General features: G+C 51.9%; 1 protein-coding gene across 4 annotated transcripts in view; it reads right to left on the reverse strand.

Moving 5' to 3' along the window:
• Positions 1 to 6,952: 6,952 nt before the first annotated feature.
• Positions 6,953 to 20,829, reverse strand: part of Bend3 (BEN domain containing 3) — a 38,224-nt gene continuing 24,347 nt past the window's right edge. For all 4 annotated transcript variants that reach the window (XM_005377836.2, XM_013510795.1, XM_013510797.1 and 1 more), the window contains exon 4: positions 6,953 to 12,596. In XM_005377836.2, coding sequence (XP_005377893.1) covers positions 10,350 to 12,596 — 2,247 coding nt within the window. In that variant the 3' untranslated portion in view covers positions 6,953 to 10,349. The remainder of the gene's footprint in view (positions 12,597 to 20,829) is intronic.

Genomic DNA, 20,829 nt, shown 5'->3' on the forward strand with positions numbered 1-20,829 from the left:
AGGTCCTGAGTTCGATTCCCAGTACCAAAAAAAAAAATGTAACCAATGGTTTAACTTTCAGTAGGAAAGGGTTTAATTTAAAGTAGGAAATAGGGGGCTGGGGATATAGCTCAGTGGCGCAAGTGCCTGCCTGGCAAACGCAAGGTCACGAGTTTGATACCCGGTACCAAAAAAAATAAAAATAAAAAATTAAAGTAGGAAATAGGTTTTATCAGAGAAGAGAAGGAATAAACCAGTTCCCAACAGTGTTCAAAAGGGAGCAAGCACATGAGACATAGTGCAGGGACAGGCGTACTCTGCATCTGCTCCGGGCTCCTGGAGCTGCTTCCTGGCCCGCAGGAGGGCCAGCCCCACAAGGCTGTGGCTTTTATTTCTTTGGGGACCAGGGGGGCAGTTGAGACGGATCTTGCTGTGTAGTGCAGGCTGGCCTTGAACTCATGAAGCTCAGGCTGGATAAAAACGGCATGCTTAATTTCCACATTAGGTGAGACTTGTAATTTAGATTCTGTGTCTGCACACCTTTCCTCACCTTCCTGCTGCTCCCTTGCCCACCTCCCTCCTCTTGACTTCTCTGGAAAGGGAGCAGCAGAAAGCCTGAAGCCGGCGGTGCAGTGCAGTGGCAGAGAACTTACCTAGCATGTACAAGCCCCTGGGTTTGATCCCTGCACTGAAACAAATAATTCTTAAAAAAAATAAAAGCTGGGCAAAGCTCTTGTGACTGACTCATTACCGACCCAAATGACAGCTGCTTCCAGTGTCCCGACAAAACCTCCACTGACCAACATCATGAAAAGATTAAAGACGACATCTGGGCCTGCTGGAACTCAGGTTCTCAACTGGGGGTGATTCTGTCTCCTGAGATCTGTGCGGAGGTGGCTTAGGCTGCTGGGACTGCGGGAGCCCGTGGACAAAGTGAGCATGTGCGTCTATCGTGCACACACGGCCCCCACAAAGGACGTCTGGGCTCCAAATGTCAGTCGCGCAGAAGCTAAGAAGCCCTGTTCTAATACATCTTGGTCCTTATTTACACTTCTGGTTTCTCACACCTGAGAAACAACATGGTACTTACACATGTGGCCCTGTTCTAATACAGTGACAAGAAGGAATTGGTTTTGGGGGTTTTTGTTATTTTGTTTTTAACATACAGTTCTTGGGATTTCTTTTCTCCCATTAGAGAAGCCAACACCTGCAAGAGTGCTGCGTTAGGAACACCGCAGGGCAGCAGCGTCCACCTCCCGATTCCTTGGGGATTTCTGCCCATCCTGTGGGGACATCTGCGCATCCCTACTACTGTCACCTACTGCGCCGGTCATTCTGCTGTGTGTAGTGTGCGTCTTTCTGCCTGCGTGCGTTCTTGTCAAATGTTCTGCAGTTCAGTGGACACACAGTACATATTTTAAATTTCATAAACATATTATTATATATTTTATTTTGTATCGTCTTTCACCAGGAAGGTTTTTAGGATCGACCCGTGGTGATATAGGTAAATCGAGTCCATTGCTTTTCCCTGTTGCCCTAAACTGCGCCTGCATTTACCTCCCACTCCCCTAGGGGCCCCTCCCAGACTACAGTACTCCCGCCCTCACCACCGATCACACTTACATCGCCAGGTCCTGCAAGTGCCCGGGCCACCGCCTCACTCCACCCCTCGTTCTCCAGCCTCCTACAGTACAGGTATAAAGAGATTCTTAGCCACACATGGTAGCTCACGCCTGCAATCCCAGCACTCCGGGACGCTGAGTGAGGAGGACCCCAAGTTGGAACCAACCTGTGCGTGTTAGTGACTTGGCAAGAACCCATCTCAAAAAAACTAAAAGGGAAGGTAGCTTATGTGAAGGACCTAGGTTCGATCCCCAGAACCACAGGGAGGAAATCATTTTTAACACATGCGCTTCCTAAATTCATTACACACCAAGCTCTCGCAACATTTGAACGACTCTTACTGCCCAGTCCATTGCGTAGAATTGCTGAAAAGGCTCTGAAATAGGGTCTAGTTTCCCAGCACAGTCACTTTACTGTTCCTCTCAAGACTCGCCTGCTAGCCTTGTTTGTATAAAGACCTTGCTTGTCATTATTGCCAGCAGATTGGTAAATACCTCCAAAGCAGGTGGTCCTGAGGCCCTGGGTCCAGGTGCACTTCGCGGTCCCACACTGGGGACGGCCGCTGCACCTGGAGGACCTTCTGTCCCGAACTCCATTCTCAGCACCCAAGCCCTCCCCAGGGCGGGCAGGTTAAGGCCTGAAGAGCGCAGGCCGGGCAGAGCCACAGCTGCGAAAACGGGCTCTTGCAGCTTGGAGGTCAGCGTGTGGTGGCGCATGCCTGTGATTCGGCGCTCTAGGAGGGTCGCAAGTTTGAGTCCAGCCTGGGCAATTCGGCGACTTAGTGAGACATGTGACTCTACCTCAGAATGAAGAGGCAGGGCAGCACAGTGCAAAGGCTGTGTCCAGTCGCCCGTACCGCAGAACAAACAGAAATTCATCTCTGGAGCTGTACTCAGGTAAGTCGCCATTAGGTCAGGCTGCCTTTAGAGAGCACATAAAAAACTTCCTTAGGATTATACAGAAAGCCTTTAACCGATGATTCTGAGACAGAGAACAAAGGTGAGGCTGAAATGAGAGGGCAACTCAATCTCAGTGGCCCTGTCAGCATTTCCTGAGGAGAGGGCACCCATCACTACGGGCCTGACATTCGCCTCTGCACACCTGTACCAAAATGCCCGCTCTTCAAAGCTGAAGAGGAGTCCAGCATCCAATACCTAGTGTCAGAATGGCGCAAACCCGGCCAGGGGGACCAGGATGATCACATCTTGCAGTGAGGCTCACGTTTCAGCCTGGAAAGGCTGAGAGAGCCAGGAAGTAACCCAGGTGAGCCTCAGGCCAGAGCTAGCCCGATCCGGATCCCAGATCCGGATCCCATCTGGTGGGGCCTCAGCTGTGAGCAGTCAGGAGCAGCCTCAGGCCCCCAGTCTAGCTAGAGCCAAATGTATCTTGAAAATTAGCTTCAGGCAAGAGATGTCAGGTTGGTGTGGTTTACTACCCACCCCAAGCTCAAGTGAGCTTCCTAACTACCAGCTTTTGAGGTTGGGACTTGTTACAGAGCAATGTCCAGTGGACAGGTGGCCTCCATATATCTGCTGAATGAACAAACCTCCCTTGCAGAGGCAGAGACAATTATTCCTGCAGTCCCTATTCTACTTTTCAGGCACTGAAGTGTTCTTTTTTTTTTTTTTCCTTCAAGTCAGGGTCTCGCTATGCAGTTCAGACTGGCCTTGAGCTCACTTTGTAGCCCAGGCTGGCCTCGAATTCACAAGGATCCTCCTGCCTCAGCCTCCCGAGTGCTGGGATTACAGACTTTGAAATGTATTCTGACTTCCACTCTCTTCAGCCTTTTTCTGTCTATAAAACTCAACTCTGCTCTGTTCACTGGAACATTTTACTATTTTATGCAGTGAAGTGTGCCCAGGTCTAGAAATGAAAATGAAACCAATTAAAATCATTGAACTGAGGCCGGGCGTGGTGGCCTGTAATCCCAGCACTTGGGAGGCTGAAGCAGGAGGATCGTTGTGAGCTCAAGCCCAGCCTGACTGCATAGCCAGACTCTGTCTCACAAAGAAAAGATCATTGAACTAAATAGACAGACAGTAGAGAGAGATGGGGGGCGTGTTCCAACCCGAGTCAAACACTCTCCTGAGGTTGGATCCAGATTCCCTTCTAGAAACCCCCAGGTAAACCCCAGGGACCAGCGGGCGGATGAGACCCTGCCTCGCTCTGCAGAGCCGCACAAGGGCAGCAGAGTGGTCCAGAGCACGGACTCTGGAGTCAGCCCGGCCATCGTGAGACCTCCCAGTTCTGCCAGTGATGGGGCCTTGGCCGAGTCACCCAGCCTCTGAAGCGTGTTTTCCTGCTGTAAAGTGGGTTTCTGTGTGGAGTCAATGGAATAATAAGTCCTGAGCACCTCCCTAACCCATTTTGGGTGCTTAGAAAGAGGAGCTATTATTGGAAACAAAACCTGTAATGTAAGGAACCTCGGTCACTGCGGAAGCCACAGCTGTCAAGATCAGACCTCCTGGGAGGGAGGCGGTGGTGCTGCGTGCTCCCCATCTGTCAAGGACACATTCATGGTCTGGAACAAAGAGTCTGGGAGAACGAATTGGTTCTTCTTTTTGCTGGCCTCAAACTCACAGTGATCCTCCTGCCTCAGCCTGCTGACTCTTACTCCTTAAAATAAAATCAGTGACAGCCTTCCCCCTGCAGAAAGGCACTACAAAATGCCACTGTATTGGCCATGTCTTAAACCTCCATACGTACCTCTTCTCCTCGACCTAAAAGCTCAATTTTTTTCTCAGTACTAGGGATTGAACTCAGGGCCATGTGCATGCTAGGCAAATGCTCTACGCTGTGGCACAGGCTACAATCTCAGCCCTTTATTTTATTGCAAGACAAGGAATCACCAATTTGTTCCTGCTGGCTTCAACTTGCAATCTGCCTGCCTCAGCCTCCTGAGTAGTTGGGATTACAGGTGTGCACTATGGCACTGACTTCAGCAGGTTTTTTGTTTTTTGTTTTTTTAACTTTTTGAGACACTGCTATGTAGTTCACGCTGACCTTGAACTCATTATATAGCCCAAGCTTGCCTCAAATTCTTGGCCATCTTTCTGCCTCAGCCTCCTGAGTGCTAGGATTATAGGTATGTACCACCATGCTCCGTTTGGCAGTTAGAATCATATGAACGTGGTAGGAAACCGCTTGTATCAGCTGAGACCTGTATCTACCAGAACCTTCTGTTTACTACTCTCAGTTTTGGCCAAACACATTTTGGTAAATTACTACAGTGCTTCCTCTGTGGTCCTGGCACCAGCAGCCTTAGCTGGGAACTTGCTGGATAAGGAAACGTGGCAGCCTCGCCCAGCCTACTACGTCGTACTTTCTGGGCCCGGAGCTCAGTGTTTAACAAGCTCCCTGGACTCTCACGCAGGTAATCCTTGAAACACTCATCCCTGCAATGAGGGGATGTTGGTGGCATCTCACCCATGCCCCTCTGCCACCCTCTGGAGCACTGCCCTTGGTCACAGGAAGCCACCCTGCAGTTATTACCATTACCCCGGGAAAGACCTCAGACAACAGCAAGCCAGCCTATGCCTCAGCTGGAACCAGTTCTACCCTACAATTCACGCTGCAGGCCCTCCCAGGAATCTGGACCTCTCCGCCCTCAGCCAGCCAGTCTCAGCTCTGCTCTGCTCCCAGGGAGCCCACCCCACCCACAGCACCCAGTTCCACCTCAAAAAGCGGACTATTACAGAAGATGTTTGACCAAGGTCACTACAATGATGTCACCCGGTGCAGTTTTTTTTTGTTTGTTTGTTTGTTTTTTGTCTTTTTGAGACAGAGTCTCACCAAGCAGTTCAGGCTGGCCTTGAGGGCACTTTGTAGCTCAGGCTGGTCTCAAACTCACAGCGATCCTCCTGCCTCAGCCTCCCGAGTGCTGGGATTACAGGCATGCGCTACCACACCGGTGCAGTTCTAAAACCAGCTCACCTGCACGGAGATCAGACAGACTGGGGCTGGGAGGATGTGGTGAGACCACCACTCAGCTACTTTGAGTCTGAACGGTTGTGCGTTGTGACTCAGGGGTGTTGAGCCCTTAAAACGGTGTGCAGTGGTGGAAAGAGACAAACAGGTTCAAAGCGGCACCACTTGCTAGTTACGCGAACTTGAACAAGAACCCTTTTCTTGCTTCCTTCCCACAGAACAGGGCTATGGCACTGTTCTTCCGGGAATTAGGCGACACAGTACCCAGCACACAGGCCGCGACTCTGGGCGTACTTCCTGAACTTACCTCCCGGGCTCTGGAGAGGATGACAATGCAACCTTTAGGTCCCGCTCTTGCAGCACCTGTTGCAGTCTTGTTGTTAGGCGTCACTTCAGCCAGCAGGCTCGAAGCGCTCCCGCCCCTCCACTCCGCAGCAGCAGCAGACAAGGATGTCAGCTTTCCCAGAAGTCCCCCAAGAGGCCATGGCAACTCACTGGTGCAATGATGGCAGTTGGTGTGGTGAGCTTACAAGCAGAGCCGATAAAGTATGCACCCACACACCAAAATACTCTAAACTTTCTCATAGAAAACATACCTACAACCAGAAGGGGCTTAAAGAATCAATCTAACCTTCAGCAACAATAGGAAAGAGCTAGCCTTTCTTCACTTTTTTTTTTTTGGTTTTTCTCCGGTACCGGGAACCGAACTCACGACCTTGCGCTTGCCAGGCACGCGCTTTTGCCGCTGAGCTAAATCCCCAGCCCCCTTTCTTCACTTCTTGCTTAAACAGCGGGTGGACTTGGCATCGGAGGCTCCACTGCTAGACGGCGCAGGCCTGTCAGCAAGGCTACAGCACGGCTTTTGGGGCCGCAAATCGGAAACACAGGGCTGGGGGAAAAGTGGCTCAGCAGCAAAGCATGTGACGCCTGGGTTCCATCTCCAGCTCCGAAACAAAACACCGGAAATAAGCAGGTGCTGTACGAAAAGTGTTCCCACCAAGGAGCCACAAACTACATCTTGTGATCCCGGGGCCAAGATACTTTCTCTGACAGCTGGAGACATTGTCATTTCCTAGGAAGTGCCACTTAAGGTTTCTGGTATATAATTAGCCAAAGGAAAGAGAGGCCGAGGGAAAACGCATCTTTTTATTAGCTTTGAGGAACGATGTCGCACTGGGTCAAAGGGGAGCGCAGCCGCCCCGCGAGGGAGGCCGGGGTGCGCTGCAGGGCTGGCCCGGCACCTGACCAGGAAGGCGGGAACATCAGGGCAGCGCTGGGGTTACTCGGTGCCTTCTTGTCACCCACCACCACCTAACACTAAAGTAGTGCCGACGCCCAGAGCGGTGAAGGAGACACAGGCACGCAGACCCAGGTTGTTCTGAGACCAGTGCCCTAAGGAAATAAGATGGTAGGAGACCACAGGTTTTCTATTTTTATAACATTTTATATAACTCAAAAAACAGTGCTTGTATAAAAATTCACACAAAGTTGCTAGACAGCATACAGTTTGCAAAAATGTCCTGGGTTTTTGTTACATTCAGTTTGCTAAGGATGCACTCAAATCAATGGTAAAATCCAGACAGTATTGGACAATTCATTATCTTTGGTAGAACTATTCTCATTATTTTGTCTCCTCACAGTATTAACTCTGATATCCACTTTGTGCAGGGTCTGCTCTTACTAGGATGTCAGAAACATTAAGGCTGGATCTACCCGAGGCGAGGCAAGTATTTCCAAGTGGCAGTGCCGGTCCCCAGGGCACCCACCGCACTCAGAACTGAGGACCTACACAGCCGCACACCAGGCGGCGCAGGCCCCCTGCCAACCGGGCCGCAGGGGAGCTCTGCGAGGCTGTGCCGGCGGGGCTGGGCCCTCACTCTTGGCATTCGAACAGCCAAGCCATCACCAGGAGCAGATCCCACGGTTGGTTAGTGACTGCTGCAGACAGCCCCACCCCCAACTTGAAAAGAAAAAACATTGGGGTCAAGACCGAAGGGGAAGGGTACACTAGCACTCATGACAATGGACACTTTATTCCCTGTCAAATGTTTGTCACTGTGTAGACACGGGCACGAGAACTGAAGCAGGATCCAAACAGTACATTCAAGACTATCTTCATACATTCCTTAACACCTTACTACCAGAACCATGACCACTACCCTTACTGTGACTACTTTACTTAACCTCAGAATGTGTCTGTGCTAATTCTTTAGTCCTTGGGATATAAGGCAAAAAGAGACAGAGACAGACAGAGACAAGAGAGAGGGACAGGGGGAGAGAGAGGGAGAGAGGAGGAAAAAAAAGTCCAAAACACAAACACCTAAAACCAAAAAACTGGGAGAGAAGGAACTGATTTTAAGGAACACGTTAGATTCTGAAAAAATAAGCATTTTTGTACTTCTATTGCTTCATGTAAAAAACACACCCCGCGAGCCACCCGAATGGTGGAGAAGTGAGCGCACCACACAGACAGAACACGGTCCAGGGGACGGGCACAGCTCCGGTACGGCCGCCCCTCCTCACTAAAAGGGATCGGAGATGCGGGAGATGCCCTACACAAGAAGGGTGTAAAGGAAACCACCAAAACGCAGTTTCTAAAACTTTACCGTGCTCTAGTTTGCAAAGAGACATTTAATTCTTACAACCTGTTGATTTCTCTAATGTGAATAGACAAGAATTTTTTAAAAAATTATTGATTGTGCTTCTAAAGTTGCAGGGTCACATTCCACTCTCTAAAAGCAGGGTAATTTTCACATGGCTTGGAATCCTCTTGGATACATCCTAGAGACCAGAACAAATTCCATGGTACCGCCCTCCCCAACCAGCAGGGCCAAGGGCAGAGAGCCACAGCCATCTTTGGGTAGGTGTGTGTGTGTGTGTATGCGCACTTGCACAGTAGGGAGACTAAGGCAAAGAAAAAGGCCCAACTGAGGGGGGAAAGGTGAGTCTCCTGGCTGCTCCAGTCCCTTGTATCCAGGCACAAAAGAATTTGTTATCTGTGTAGGCCTCTCTCCCTTACACTTCCTGTGTACGTCCAAGGTGTGGGTGTGTGACAGAGTGTACTCAAGTCCCCGTGCATTTCTCAATTTCAAAACTACAGGCTTGCAGCTTCAGCAGAAACAAGCTGTAATGACATAAAACAGCAACTTCACATTGCTCAAAACTGTTTTACATATATAAATGCCCACTGAGTACAGGCAAAAGTATGTCACAACAGTCACTGGAACTAACTTTCTTAGCTGCATGAAGGAAACTCACAGATTATTTCTATTATTTCTGCATTTTAGGGTAGCAAAATACTAAAGCATTAGGTTATTAAATCTGTAACCTCCCACAAGGGCTTGCGGACTACCTGGTTTGATTCAGTTATATTCAGGGTCTCTGGCAAGACACAGCACTGTTCGCTTCCCCTAAGCACGTGGCCCCGGACAGGGAGAAACACTGTCTTTCAGGACACAACCTGTCGAAAGGTCTCCTGGCCAGCACTCCTGAGAGCAAGCTGCTGGCTTAGAGCAGTCACACCTTCCAAGTCAGCAAGGAGGGAAGAGATGTTGTACCTCAAAGCCAGGGGACGGGCCAGGGGCAGGACAGTAAAACCTTCCAGGGGGCTGAGGAGAAAGTTTTGAGTGGACCTGGAAAGGACATTCAAGCCCCATCTGAGATAACCCGTGTCCTTCCAAAACCAAGTATTCCCAGGGGGGCCCAGGCCCAGGCCCGCCTGCCCAGGAACAAGGACGTCCTGCTGTGGGAGGGGCTCACACAGGCCTGGGGAAGTCACCGTGCAGCGCCCAGACCCGGATTTCACACAAATACCCACACGGAAAACAAACAGTTCTCAGCGAGCCCAAAGGGCCCACCCTTAAATCAAATAAGAAGCCACATGCCCACACACACCGTTTTTCAAGAAAACTTGACTGCCCTTCCAACCAGCACCCACACACCGAGGGGGAACGGGCACGAAGGACACAGCTCACATGAAGACATCGTGAACACGTTTCCACGTCTGTCTACATTCATATCATCATCATCCAGTGTTCTCATCCACAGAGGGGGCACCACAGGCTGCCCCGGCAACAGCGCACACAGCCCGCCAGGCGCCTTGGCGGGAGGCGCAGCTAGGTCAGAACCAGCTCCACCTCACTGCTCCGGTCCCAGCCCTCTCCCGCCATCCAAGGGGCATCTCGAGTCTTCCAGAACCAGGTAAGGACAAGGTCAGGGAGCTGTCTCGGTGCCGCCCCATGCTGTGTTACCCACCACGCACGAACATGGCACTTCTACAAAGTTCAGAAATCTGAAATCATCTCTAAAAATCCCAGCACCTAACTCATCTTACAGTACTTCGTCTCAAATACTTAAAAAGATTTTTTTTTCCTAAGTAAAATGGCCCCAAAAGAGCCCAGTGATTTTTGCTTTTTAAAAAAGGGATTCAGTTTAATTAAAAAAGGGGGGGGTGTAAAAGTGTGGAGAGGACCAGGAGTCACCGAGTTTGCATCCTGGACCGTGACCGTGAGCGCCATGGAGGCCGCAGCCAGGGAGAGGACCCCACTCCTCCAGCCCCTCTGCACCCTCAGCCATCCTCCCCCAGACTGCAGCAGCCACACCAGAGACACAGGAAAGTCACGAGTACAAGAAATCAAATGCAAGGCTCCTGTCTTGTGGTCAGGTGGGTGTTTATGTGTGCAAAGGTAGGAAGCCACACCCCGTGGACATAAGGTGCCTGCCTGTGGGTACCACACATGTGCTCCACAGTGACGCTCAGTCCGGGGGTGCCCAGCGCTCAGGCTCCGGCGACCCCAAGTCTCTGGGCAACCCTTGGCCCGTCACTTCTCCACCTTCTTGGCTTTCTTGAGGATGTCACACTTCTTCCTGTTGGGGCGGCGACACCGCTCGTCGATGCTGGGGATACATTCGTAATGCCACACTTCCTCCATCTTCTCCACGGGGTAGACGGCCTCCACATAGTGGCGGATGAGCCTGAGCCGGGTGGGGTCCAGCTGCTTCTTGTTGCAGGCCCCAGAATGGTTGTACTGCAGCCGGAGGTTCTCGGCGGTAAAGAGCTCGGGGAAGAGCCTGACGAGCAGCCGTGCGGCGAAGTTACCCACGGACAGGCTCTGCTGCACGACCTCCCGCACCTCCTTGTCCGACAGCAGGTAGGGAGGGGGCACTGGGAAGTCGGGCGAGGGGACCACCAGCTCATCCAGAGGGATCTTGCAGAAGTCCTTGCTGCTTCTTTCCGGGGGCAGCGGGGGCCCCTCGTACTCCTCCCGGAACCGCTCTGTGTTGATGGCATAGCTCGCCACGTCCCTGCACTCGGGGCCCGGGACGTGTACCTTGCGCTGCTGCTGGTAGGAGCGGCGCTGCTCGGTGTCCCGGCGCCTGCAGCGCTCGTCCAGCTTGCCCACGAACTCCAGGGTCCACACGCGGTCGTTTTTGGCCCGGGGGTAGAGCAGCTGCACGTAATGGCGGATCAGCTTAATGCGAGCCGGGTCCAGCTGCTTCTTGCCCAGGGAGCCGCTGCAGTTGTACTGCTTCCGCAGGTTCTCGTGGGTGAAGAGCTCGGGGAAGAGGTGCACCAGCAGGCGCGAGGCGAAGTTGCCAATGGACAGGCTGCTCTCGTAGATACTGCGCAGCTGCTCCTTGCTGAGCAAGCAGTCGGGGCCCGGCACCTCGAAGTCAGGCTGCGGGATCTCCAGCTTGTCGAAGTCAATAGGCACCAGCCAGATCTTCTTGGAGCGGCGGCCGGGCCGCTCGCCCTCAAAGCTGTCCTCCACCTTGACCACGGAGATGTCGTCCGGGAGGCTGGAGGAGTCGTAGCAGTCGTCCCGAGGGGGTTCGCCCTCGCTGCCCGCCTCCAGCCCCAGGCCCTCCAGCTCATCGTTGAGGCGCTGGGCGCACTGCTGCAGCCAGGCCTCCTCCTCCTGCATGTCGGGGAAGTAGATCTCTGTGTAGTTGCGGATGATCTGCAGCCTCTGCGGATCCAGCTCCTGCTTGCCGCCGTCACCATAGCAGCTGTACTGCTCGCCTAGCTTGCGGTGGTCAAAGAGCTCGGGGAAGAGCCGGTGGAGGAGGAAGACCGCAAACTCGCCCGGTGACGAGGCTTCATCCAGGAACTCGGTGAGGTCCTGCGTGTCTACCACGTGGTCAGAGGCGATGGTGCTACTCCGGTCCAGAGACAGGGCCTCCTCCTGGTCCTTCTTGTCCAAAAAGTGGCTGGCATCCACTTGCTCGGCTTCAAAAAAGCTGGGCACCTGGCCGCCCGGCTGGCTGTCCTCCATTTCCCGCTGGGCCCAGAAGCGGCTGAAGAAGTCGTTCAGCTGCGGCAAGCACTCGGCCTGCCACACAGCCGTGTCCTTCACCGAGGGGTAGTAGACCTCCACGTAGTTTCGGATAAGCTGTAAGTGCAGGGACTCCAGCTTCCGCTTGGCAGCAAAGCCGCAGGCACTGCAGCCACGAGAGAAGTCCACGTCGCTGAAGAGCTCGGGGAAGAGCTGCACCAGCAGCCGGCAGGCCAGGTCCCCGCCCGACAGGCTCTGGTCCACGATCTGCTTGAGCTCAGTAGCGGTCAGCTGGTACTCGGGCGGTGGCTGGAATTTGGCCACCAGCTCGGAAGGGCTCACCTGCTTCTTGATGCGGCTCACCTCCAGGGAGAGCAGGTCCACCTTGCTGTGCAGCTGGGACATGTTGGACGTGAGGGTGTTGAGCATGTAGAACATCTTCTGGATGAGGAAGTAGATGTTGGGGTCCCCATCCGCGGCAGCCCCCATGCTACCACAGTCGCGCTTCTGAGACTCACTCAGCAGGCGCATTGGGGAGGGGCTGTTGCTGGGGTTCGGCTTCTCGAAGACCTCATAGGTACTGAGCAGGTCCCCCACGGGCGGGTTCTTCTTCTCCATGATCTTGTGCGAGATGCTGTAGAGAGGCTTCTTGTAAGAAGGGGTGGTCGTGTCATTGCAGGGCTCCTCCTCGCCCAGCCACGCAGAGCCCACGCTTCTGCTCTTGCCAGCTGCCTCTCCATTGCCCTGGCAGGGCGAGCTGTTCTCCCGGTTCCGCATGCCTGCCAGCAGGGCCTGGAAGACAGAAAGGTTTCCCAGGGCGTTAGGCGCTCCGGCTTCCAGCACGAGACACAGGTCTGGACACATGTGGGGGCTACAGTCAGTCTTCCCTCCCCAAATCAGCCAGGCTGTCCCGGAGGGCAACACAGGGCGCCCGCACCCAGCGCCAAGCCCACTTCCTCCACCAACCCCTGGGAACTCTCAGCCTGGACCCAGGAGAGCTGTGCACCGCAGGACGCAGTGCTGGACTTCCCGTCCCCTGGGCCCAACAGGAGGCGGAGCACAGACGCTGACTAAGCCAGGTGAGAGAGACCCCTGAAGGACATGAGCCCCTGTAGCTGCCCAGCCTCGAGACAGGTCACCTTCCGGGCTCGTGCCGCGTGCATCTCCTCTGACACGGGGATAGAGACTCCTGCCAGGGGTGGCTCCCAAAGGCAACTGTGTCATTCACGCCAGCTGCCTCTGGGACAACCAGTATCTCTCTGGAGAGGGCTTTTGTGAGTTGACAGTGGTGGGCACTGAACTGGGCTCTAAACAGTGGCAGTCTGCTGCCTGCGTCACCCTTACACTGACTCCAAAACATGCTGGCCCAGAACCTTACAGGCCCTGTGCAACTGTGCATTCCACACACCACAGGGGTTCCGAGATCCTAAGCCTCGGTCCCCTCCACAGAGGTCCAGTCACGTCTGCAGCTAGGCTTCCAGGAGGGGAAGGCCGGTCCTAAATTACTCACTTGATGTACCGACTCAGCGTCTCTCCTGTGCCTCCAGAAAGTGCCTCCTTCACCCAGTGCTCCGTGAAAGAGGAAAGCACCGCCACGAGTGGTTTCGGGGACTATTTTCTCAACTCCCGTAGGATGCACATCCACAGGTCTGCTCTTGCTGGACTCCCAAGGCAGCTCATGGTTCGCTGCCCGGATCCCAACTTGAGCTGGGTGTGGTGGCGCACGCCTGTAACCTCAGCGCCCAGGAGATGGACCAGGAGTATCCCTGAGTCCAAGCCAGCCCGCCCCACACAGTCTGTTCAAGGCTAGCCTGCACTGCAAAGTGAGATATTGTTTCAAAAGAAAAAATATTCCCACTGGAAGCCAAGCCCCCTCACCACCTGGGAGCCCAGAGAACTTGCTCCCTCGGTGGTCTGCACCTCCTGTCAGGCTCCATATGTGGAAACTTCTTTCTCTCTGTATGTAAGATGGGTGGTTTATGACAAAGGTTCCAAGGAACTTAGCAGAAAGTGGATAATATTTTCCACAAAAGATTCCGAACAACTGGAAGTCCATGTACAAAAGAAAATGATAATTTCTCTCTCCCTCTCTTTGAAACAAAGTTTCTCTACACACTTCAGGCTGGCCTTGAACTCACTTTGTAACCTAGACTGGCCTCCAAATCACAGCAATCCTCCTGCCTCAGCCTCCCAAGTGCTGGGATTACAGGCGTGCGCCACCCTGTCCTTCCTTTCATCTTTTTTTTTCGGGGGCAGGGGTTGGTACTGGGAATCAAACTCATGACTTTGTACTTACCAGGCAGGTGCTGTGCTGCTTAGCTACATCCCCGACTCTTTCCTCTTTTTATTTTTTTAAATTTTTAAAAATTTTTTGTCTTTTTGAGACAGGGTCTGGCTATGCAGTTCAGGCTGGCCTTGAGCTCACTTTGTAGCCCAGGCTGGTCTCAAACTTGCAAGGATCCTCCTGCCTCAGCCTCCCGAGTGCTGGGATTACAGGCATGCGCCACCACACCCAGCTTCCTTCATCTTTTTAAAACAGAGTTTTCCAATATAGTTCAGGCTGGGCTTAAACTCATTTTATAGCCTTGGCTGGCCTCAAACTCATGATGATGTTCATGATGATCCTCCTGCCTCAGCCTCCCCAGTTCTGGGAGTAGGGTGTGTGTTACCACACAAGGCCAAAATAGCTACTTTTTAAAAGACACTTTAATTTCTTCTCAGCCTTTTAGCTAAGATCAACAGCTAAGATCAAGACACTTTTAAAGACAGACCGAAGAAAATATTCACAAATTATTTCTAATAAGAAACTTGAATCCAAAATAAAGAACTCTCAAATCATGACATACAATTAATGATTTTGCTGCGCATGGTGGTTCATGCTTGTAATCCCAGCACTTGGGAGGCTGAGGCAAAAGGATAGCTGTTAGTTTGAGGCCAGCCTGGACTACATAGGAAGACCCTGTCTCAAAAACAGAACAACAACAAAAAATATGCTCATTAGTGACATGCAAAATAAACTAGGATGGGTAAAACCAAAGAGACAATACCAAGTACTGGAGGCAATGAAAGGAAGCCAGATTCTTTGCTGGTGGGGATACAGAATGGTTTAACCACTTGGAAAACTAGCAGCAGGTTCTTAAGAAGTTAGTATTCCTGGACCATATGATCTAGGTATTCAATTCTGTAGTAGTTACCAAGCAAAACAAAGACCTCCACATAAGCATTCACGGCAGCCCAACAAGTAACTGGAAACAACCCACAGACAACTATATTCATACCACAGAACACAGAATATGAATACTACTCAGCAGTAACAACAATCTAATACACGTGGCACACACAGTGCTCATGACAGATCTCAAAGTAACTGTACTGCAAGAGGCCATGCAGACAAAGCCATACTGCCTGACTCCATCTATATACAATTCTTCTAGAGAATGAACAGGTAGCAGGCTGGTGATCACTGGGGATGTTGAGGAGGCTACATAAAGAGACACAAGAAAACTCTAGTAGGGGGTCACTATGATTACGGTCTTTTGATGTGGTTGTGGCTTTCCAGTATACTACACACACACATGAAAACTTGTACACCTTAAGGTGCTAGGCATTGATCTCAGAACCCGGTAAACCTGATTCTGACAGATGGTATATCTGACCCAGACCCTTACTGGAAAATGGTTTCCAGAGTTTAAGCAGAAGAGCTAGTTAATTAGGGAGCAGGCAGGTATTAGGGGTGCTCAAAGGACTGAAGCAGAAGGCTCTCGCTTCCACTGACACCCACGTGCATCGGCACATGGAACCCGGCAAGCACCAAGTGTGCCCACGACACTTCCTCTGCACTGGGAGAGACACAGGGGCCCAGCCCGGCGCAGGGCTGTTCCAGTTCTCACGTCCCCGGAACCTCCCAGGCCCCACGAGAATGCAGGCTGAGGAGAACGAAGGCTGAGAATCACAGCCTGCACTTCCGACAAGCTCCAGGATTGGCGAGTCCTCTGGCGTTGCTCAGGGCCCGGAAGACAGTGCCTGCCCTAGTTCACCTCACCGGGCAGGTGAGAGCCTCCGCGAGGCTGCAGATGCCCAATGCTAGCACAGAACGGAACAGAATGTGAGGTTTCCCTGGAGGGGAAACAAGCATAGCAGAGAGAGACAACCTAACAGGCTGGGTTAGGATGGCAGCCACTACGACAGCTCCGGGAGCAGCAGGCCCACAGCACCATGGACTGAGCCACACGGACAGAAAACACGGGGTCTCTGAACCTCCCACAGAGTGTGCTTTGCCTGAAGTAACAACTGTGTTCCAGGAACCCTCTTCCAGAGGGCAGAACTGCCCGACTCGCTGTAGAGAAAGATTCCATTTTGGCATCGATAATCTTCACACAACAAAAGGTTCCACTAGGAACCTGATCGCCAAGGGGCTGTCAAGTGCTTAATTATCACCCACAGCATCGGCCAATACTTCACTCCTGGTGGGTTTGCAGAGGCACCTGTCACTCAGGACCCTTCCACACACACCCTGCTGCTCGGGAGCAGAGGACCAGGGGCCTGGTCGCTGCAGTGAGCCTGTGGTGGGAGACCTGCCCCCATCCCTCTGGGGTCTCCTCCCATCCCCTGCACCACAATGCACAGCGAGACTGCGGCCACGGACCAGACCAGGCTGTCTCATCCAGGCCCCGCTAGGAGGAAAGAACTGCCAAGTGCGCACCCAGGAGTGAGTCGCAAGCAGGTACATTTACTGAAGGTCACCGGAAGTTGTGCTCAGGGCAAGTGCATGCTGACAAAAGCTGCTAAAGACAAAATGATGAATGGGAATCATTACAGCTACTCCGAGAGCCGTGTGGAAAGGGATGGCCAGGTGCTCAGCAGCAGAGGGCTGGGCACCAGCTTCGCATTCACACTGGCCATCGTGCAGGTGGCGCAGCAAGTGAAGGCGCCGCTTGCACGCTGGGCCTAGCACCACGCTGAGAGCCAAGGTGGGACACGGCCACCGGGGTGCGAGCCCCGCACACAGCACGGCAGCCATCAGGCCCAGAGCTCCTGCGCCCACTATGGGGGCTGCGGCTGTAAAGCAACAGCGCCAGGCCTCCCCAGCCCGCTCCTCTGACCGCTCATTTCCGAATAGCCTTTGGCCGCCCATGGCTAAAAAAAAAAGCTAAGGTACAGACAGAAAAGCGCTGCACACAAAGGTAGCAACAGCAACAAAAAGCACATCTCTCAGAATTTTTGGGGAGGACAGGATCTCGCTAAGTAGTTTAGGCTGGCCTCAAACTCACTATGCAGTCCAGGCTGACCTCAAACTCATGGTAAATCCTGCCTCAGCCTTCCTGAGTGTTGGGATTACAGGCATGCACTACCATACCTGGCTTCAGAATGAATGAATTGATTGACTGATTGTGACAGGGTCTCCCTATGTAGTTCAGGCTGACCATGAACACACTATATAGTCCAGCCAGGCCTCAAACTCTAGGCAATCCTCCTGCCTCAGCCTCCTGAGAGCTGGGATTACAGGCATGTACCACCTGGCTTTAGAATTTAAAAGCCCAGGCACCACTGTTTAAATGCCTCCACTGAATCTCTAGGTGTGATTGATAGGAATGATTGACAAGGAGTCAGATCATTTTAGGGGCTGTCAACATGCATGCTTGTCCCAGAAAGCACTCTGATCTTAACTATACGCATGACATGCAGTACATAGGTATGAACCTGTAATGAGATGGGAATAGGGTGAAGGTGACCAGAACTTCAGGCCAGAAGATCCAACACTCCTCTCGCCTAGAGCATCAGCAATCTCCTAGGTTTTCGTTACCTTATTTTCTACCTCTCTTAGGATAATGGAAGCAGGAATAAGAGTAGGGCACTGTTTAGAATTACAGGGTGGAAGGGAGGGACTCCCTCAGCTCCATGATTCTACCTTACTGAGACCATGCTGTTCCTGTCTAACCCCAGTACCCAGCAAAGGGCCCAGGCACTGCGGGTCCATCAGCCACAGCACGGTGTTTTGCCACTCTGGAGTATCTGCTTAAGGAAGGCCCACTGGGAGCCGGGGATGCGGCTGAGTGGAGCGCGCTTGCCTCGCGCAGACATGGACTTGGATGATTCCCCAGTGCCGCAAAGAACAAGGGCTTCATGAAACTCGGACATCACAGAGGTCTCAGGGTCTGGCAAGGAGCTCAGGTCCACATTCACGCTGTCCTCTGTATGACCTTGCCTGTCTCCGAATGCTGGGCTCACTCACAGTACAGATAATGAATAATAAGCTAATGCATATCAACTACTGAGCCCGTGCCTGAATCATAGTAAGTGATCAGCAAATATTACTACAACGGCATCACTACTACTCACAAGCCACAGCAGAGGTAACAGTGTCACCTTTTATTAAACTACAATGAAAGCCGGGCGTGGTGGTGCACACCTGTAATCCCAGCACTGGGGAAGCTGAGGCAGGAGTGTTGCCTGAGTCTGAGGCCAGCCTGGGCTACGTATTGAGTTTAAGGACATAGTGAGACTGTGTCTTAAGAAAAAAAAAAAGAAGATGTAATGATTACTCTAAACCAGTTAACAGAAAACTGTCCCGGTGCCCATCAGGCTTGGCATTCAAAGGCAAGCAGTCCTCAGAGGTCTGTCTGCCCCAAGGGCTGGAGCAGGGAAGGTCTACAGAGGAGCTGAGTTCAAGGGGAATTTTAAATTTGGACAGTTTCTCCCCCATTCAGTACTGGAGACTGAGCCCAGGGTTTTCACAATGAGCTATTTCCCCAATTCTTTTTAAATTTGACATAGGGTATTGATAAACTGCTAAATTGCCCAGGCTGAGCTCAAACTTGCAGTCTACCTGCCTCAGCCTCCCAGAGTGCTGGGATAACAAGTGTGCACCACCACAGGTGACTCACACAGTTCTTTTGTTCTGCTATCTGGCAGGAAGCAGAGGATTAGCTTTTCAAAAAATAAAAGAAGCTAGGCACAGTGGTATGTGCCTGTAGTCTCAGCTATTCAGGAGGCTGAGAGGCAAGAGGACAGTTTGAGCCTAGGAGCTCCAGGCCAACCTGTGCAACACACCAAGACCCTGTCTCAAAATTAAAATAAGGGCTGAATGTGGTGGCACATGCCTGTAATCCCAGCACTCAGGAGGCTGAGGCAGGAGGATCACTGCAAGTTCAAGGCCAGCCTGAGCTACATAGGGAAACCGTCTCAAAAAAGAACAGAATCCATCCCCCACATATACATATCACAACAAGGAAGGGAAGGAGTAGAGGAAGCTGAAATTCTTTACCCCTAATGCAGTGGGGTTTTTTTAATGCAGTGGTTTCGAACTGAGCATTTTAGTGTATGATGAAAATGATTTTGTAGGTCATGACTGCTATAAAGAGAAAGGAAAGAATTAAAAAGATCCAGATATGGTGACACATACTCGTAATCCCAGCACTCAGAAGGCTGAGGCAGCTGGGCATAGTGGCACACACCTGTAATCCCAGCACTCCGGAGGCTGAGGCAGGAGGATCGTCGTGAGTTCAAGACCAGCTTGGGCTACAAAGTGAGCTCAAGGCCAGCCTGAACTGCATAGCGAGACCCTGTCTAAAAAAGACAAAAAAAAAAAAAAGAAGGCTGAGGCAGGAAGACTGCCTCAAGTTTGAAGTCAGCTTGGGCTACATAGTAAGTTCATGGCCAACGCAAACTACATAGTGAGATACTCTCTAAGAATCAAAAAAAAAAAAAAAAAAAAAAAAAGGAAATTTAGAGGCAGAAACAGCCAGGTGTGGTGGCTCATGCCTGTAACTCCAGCTACTTGGGAAGCTAAGGCAAGATGATTACAAATTCACATAACTGTCTCAAAATAAAAAATGAAAAGGACTGGAAATATAGCTCAGTGGTAGAGCACTACCTCCCCACAAAAAAGACCAAGAAATTAGAATAGAAAAGAGAGTATACTGCAAGTGAATAAATTCAGGAAAGTTTTGCGTAGTTCTGGATGCCTATGTACTCAACCACGAACACCTGACTGCATGACTCTGTAAGGTGGATTTACAACCATTCCTAACCACTGTTGAAAAGCACTGGCCAGCAAGCTCCAAGTGTCTAATCTGTTCACTCCTGACTGAGATTTTTAGCACACACACGTAAGATTTCAGGCAGACAGAGATTATGACAAATAAACACAGTGCAACAGAAGTGCATGTTCTAGAGGGGGACCCATCCTAATCAACGGCCACAGCACAAACGGCACCAAGGATGGGTGCCTGGGGCACCGACTGAGCCCCGACGCCAAACCTAAGTCTCTGGACTCCCCCACACTCCTCCAGTGGGCAGCAGGCCAGAATCCAACGGCACTGGAAACCCTCTCGTGATCTAACTCTCAACATTCAGCCTCATTAATACAAATATTTCCATTTGCACTAAGCGTGTGAGAAATACTACTGTCAACAGAAACATTCTTGACTGAACTGCTGAAAAAGGAAGTCAGAATCCCAGTAGAGGGCAATATTCCTCCCTCCCAGAAACCAGGACACACAACTCAACGCACAACACAGCTCACACTGGAGAGGTGCTTAGCCATCCCCACGCTGGTGTCCTGTCAACGTGGTACTCCGATTAATTCCACAAACGCTGCCAAGGCAACGACAGGCTGGCTGCAGTGCTGCCGGTGATAAAATCTCTGCTCAGCTGTCTAGGAGTATCACAAAATCTTAAAATCTGTGCTACTTGGCACGGTGTCGCTGGTTAACGCCAGTCCCAATTTGCCAGGCTCATCTTCCAGCCATATGGGAACCCTGCCGCACAGCGCGGCGCTGAGACGCCAGCTTCTAGCCCAGGTCAGATCGGATCGGGGAGTTTCACTCTATGGCAAGCACCCGCGGGCATGCAAGGAAGCCCACAACTCTCAGCTGGGGAGTGGGGCTGAACAGAAAGGGGTTGGGGCTGCCATGCAAGTGAGGGCTAAGCAGACTGTCTAGGAGAGTCTAGGAAGAGCCCAGTGACACACCAAAGACTGGGTCACCAAGGAGAGGGGCCAGGTACCAGACAGCTTCATGAGGCC

This window comes from Chinchilla lanigera, unplaced genomic scaffold (genome assembly GCF_000276665.1).
Source record: "Chinchilla lanigera isolate Chin_1 unplaced genomic scaffold, ChiLan1.0 scaffold00010, whole genome shotgun sequence".
In the NCBI taxonomy this organism is placed as follows: Eukaryota; Metazoa; Chordata; class Mammalia; order Rodentia; family Chinchillidae; genus Chinchilla; species Chinchilla lanigera.